This window comes from Mus caroli, unplaced genomic scaffold, assembly GCF_978045245.1.
Source record: "Mus caroli unplaced genomic scaffold, Mus_caroli_1 scaffold_14, whole genome shotgun sequence".
NCBI classification, from domain to species: domain Eukaryota; kingdom Metazoa; phylum Chordata; class Mammalia; order Rodentia; family Muridae; genus Mus; species Mus caroli.
Genome location: NW_028227269.1, coordinates 82,856,011 through 82,859,158, shown reverse-complemented (window position 1 = coordinate 82,859,158; position 3,148 = coordinate 82,856,011). Strand labels below are relative to the sequence as shown.

At 40.2% G+C, this 3,148-nt stretch overlaps 1 protein-coding gene across 7 annotated transcripts in view; it reads right to left on the bottom strand.

Moving 5' to 3' along the window:
- Positions 1-769: 769 nt before the first annotated feature.
- Positions 770-3,148, bottom strand: part of Ptgr2 (prostaglandin reductase 2) — a 29,742-nt gene continuing 27,363 nt past the window's right edge. For all 7 annotated transcript variants that reach the window (XM_021179018.3, XM_021179019.3, XM_021179016.3 and 4 more), the window contains one exon: positions 770-2,650. In XM_021179018.3, the coding sequence (XP_021034677.1) occupies positions 2,574-2,650 (77 nt within the window). In that variant the 3' untranslated portion in view covers positions 770-2,573. The remainder of the gene's footprint in view (positions 2,651-3,148) is intronic.

Here is a 3,148-nt window from a genome sequence, read left to right as displayed (position 1 = left end):
ATTGCCCCTAGGACTGGGTATGAATTTAGGCACACGTACAGCTTTAGAAACATTTAAGAATTCTCCAGAGATCTTGGATGCACTGACTGAGGGCTCAGATAACGAAGTTCCAAGCTGGATAATAGTTCTTGTTGAAACTTTCGAGTTTGACTGCTTGAAACTTAAGATCTGCCGTGGTGGCACACGCCTGTTAACTCCAGCAATCCCAGTACTCCAGGAGTTCCCGGTGAACTAGGGCTACATAGTTGAGACCTTGTCCAAAAAAACAAACAACAACAACAAAACATGATGCGGCGCGGAAGAGTAGGGGATTAAAGATAGTGCCTGTGAGAAATAATGTTCTCCGAAGGCGCTCATTTTCAAGTTAGAGATAAGCCAGGAGTCTGGATGAGCTAGGGAGTCGTAGTTTTGGTACAAAATGTTCCGGGAGAAAACAGTTTGTGCTGCGCACTGAGAAGCATGACTGTGATCCCATTTGAGGATGGCCATGACAAGGACAACTGGCCTACACAGTATCTTGGAAAAAAATCTTGGGGTGGCAAGGAGATATTTACTAGGAGCTAAAATCCTAAAATTTAAGAAAGGATTAAAAAACAAAGATTTACCAGTTACCAATATATGAAGAGATGAAGATCTGTTCAGAAAGAAAAACTGGGGTCCAGAGAAAGTATATAAAACAGGTTAGAATGCTGCAAAACTTGATTGAGTGGCTGCTAATTTGTTTTGCCTCTAAAATACATTGACTGTAAAAAAAAGTGGCCATAAGTCATACTCAGAAAACATCTCCAGTTTTATTTTTCTAAAGGTTGAGAAAATTAATAAAACAAATGTGATACATCAGTATATCTGGAATAGTCATGTCTATAACCATTGGTTAATTTACTTAATCCTATAGTTTTCTGAAGCTTGCTTACTTGGGGCTCGTTGGGGGATGGTACCATTGGGGATTAACCTCAGAGCCCCTTGAGTACTGATCAGTGTTCTGACCCTGACCACTGACTTACTTTAATCAGTGAAACTCTTAGTGATGTTTATATCTATTAGTTCTCCAAAGTATAAGCCCAGAATGGGGATACAGGCCTTTAACACTGGCACTCGGAGGCAGACAGCCAAGTGGATATCTTTGAGTTCCAGGCCAGCCTGGATTACATAGCAAGCTACCTAACAGACTCTTGTCTTTTAAAAAAAAATTCCTAAAATAAACACAAGCTTTTATCATCATGTAGTAAGTTGCTAGGCTTGCTACTCAATCAGTTGTTTGGCGGAACACAAACAGATCATCCCTGGATGTAAATCTGGTCTCTGGAGCTGCCTGACAACTCACTTATCTTCTCATCCCACTCCTAGCCCAAAACGTCCTACCCCAAACTGTTCCACAGTCTGTAAATACTCCCAATGCTGCCCCAAACCCTATGTACTTATGCCATTAAGTACAGGCAGGCTGGAGAGGTGGCCAACACTAAGAGCATCTCCTGCTCTACCAGAGGATCTGCATTCTAGAACCCAGCACCCACATGGTGGCTTAAGACTCTCTCCAGTTCCAGAGGATCCAATGCCCTCTCCAGCCACTCTCCACTGCAGGCACCAGACATGCATGTGGTGTACAGACAAACATGCGGGTAAAGATTTTTAAAGTCTCTCATCAAAAATATGGAAAGGCTTTCTCAATTCTAATACTCAATTTAAGAATGGTAAAAATGTCCCCAGTTCAACAAATGTTAACTGCTTCTCACCTTAGAATTCGTAGACTGTTTACTCAGTTCTAAAAGTAATTTAAAGATGTATATATATATATGATCCACTAATAGTTGGGGTTAAAAACCACCCAGGTTTTTTTTAATATTTGATACAAATATATGTAATATTAATTTTTATAAACAAAATTAGCCACATATTAGTGAGTGACAGCTGCCTGGCATCCCAGCAGGCTCAGCAGTGGGAGACCTGAGGAGTCAGTCCAGCCTGAGCTAAACTAACAGACCCATCTCCAAAACAATATTATTAGTTATTATAAGAAAAATAATCAGGCATAGTGGTACATGCCTACAATTCCAGGACTTAGGAAACAGAGCCCCAGGATCACAAGTTGGAGGCCAGTGTGGACGTCATATAGAGATCTTGCCTCAAAAATAAAGTAAAAAAGACAGAAAAACAAATAATATGAACTTCAATCTAGTGTGGCATTGGTTCTCAACCTTCCTAACACACCCACCCTTTAATACTGTCTCTTGTGGTGACCCCCCAACCATAAAATTATTTGGTTGTTACCTTATAACTGTAATTTTGATGTTATGAATAATAATGTAAATATCTGTTATGCAAGATATCTGATATGTAACTCCTCTGGAGGGGTCATGACCCACAGCTTGAGAACCCCTGTATTATGGCAAGCAATCACATGTTAAATGTATAGTGAATATGATATTGAAGATAAAGTGGTTATACAACAAAGAAAATATTATCACACTAGAATCGAGAACTATCTATACAAAAAGATTATTTTTTAAATGTATCTTAAGAATCTTTGTGGGAAGTGAAAAATGGAGGGCTTCCTTGATGAAGACACACCAAGACTACAGAGAAGAATCTTCTGAAATGCAGACGATCTGTTTCCCTACGTTGCCCCCTGTCATCATGGACTGGAATGCAACTGAAAGAAAAACAAAACTTGTTGTCTGAAAAGAGAAATGTTACTATATGTCTGTTAGAAGTCTAACATATAAAATTAGTTTGAATAATTTCTTCTGTGATTTTACTTTTAAGGTTGTTTGTTTGTTTGTTTTGTGGCTGGGTGGTAGTGGTGCATGCCTTTAATCCCAGCACTCCTATGAGTTTGAGGCCAGCCTGGTCTACAGAGTGAGTTCCAGGACAGCCCACACTAACCAGTGAAAGCCTGTTGGGGGATGTGGGAGGTATTTTTATGTGGAGCTGGAGAGATGGCTTAGTGTTTGAGAGTGCTTGTTACTCTTGCAGAGGACATGGGTTCAGTTCTCAGCACTCACATGATAGCTTACAACCATTCCTATTCCTGGCAGCAGCTCTAGAGGATCCAACACTGTCTTCTGAATTTAATGAGCACCATGCATGCATATGGTGTAGACCAGGCTGGATCTATAGATAGATCCACCTGTTTCTGCCTCCTGTGCTG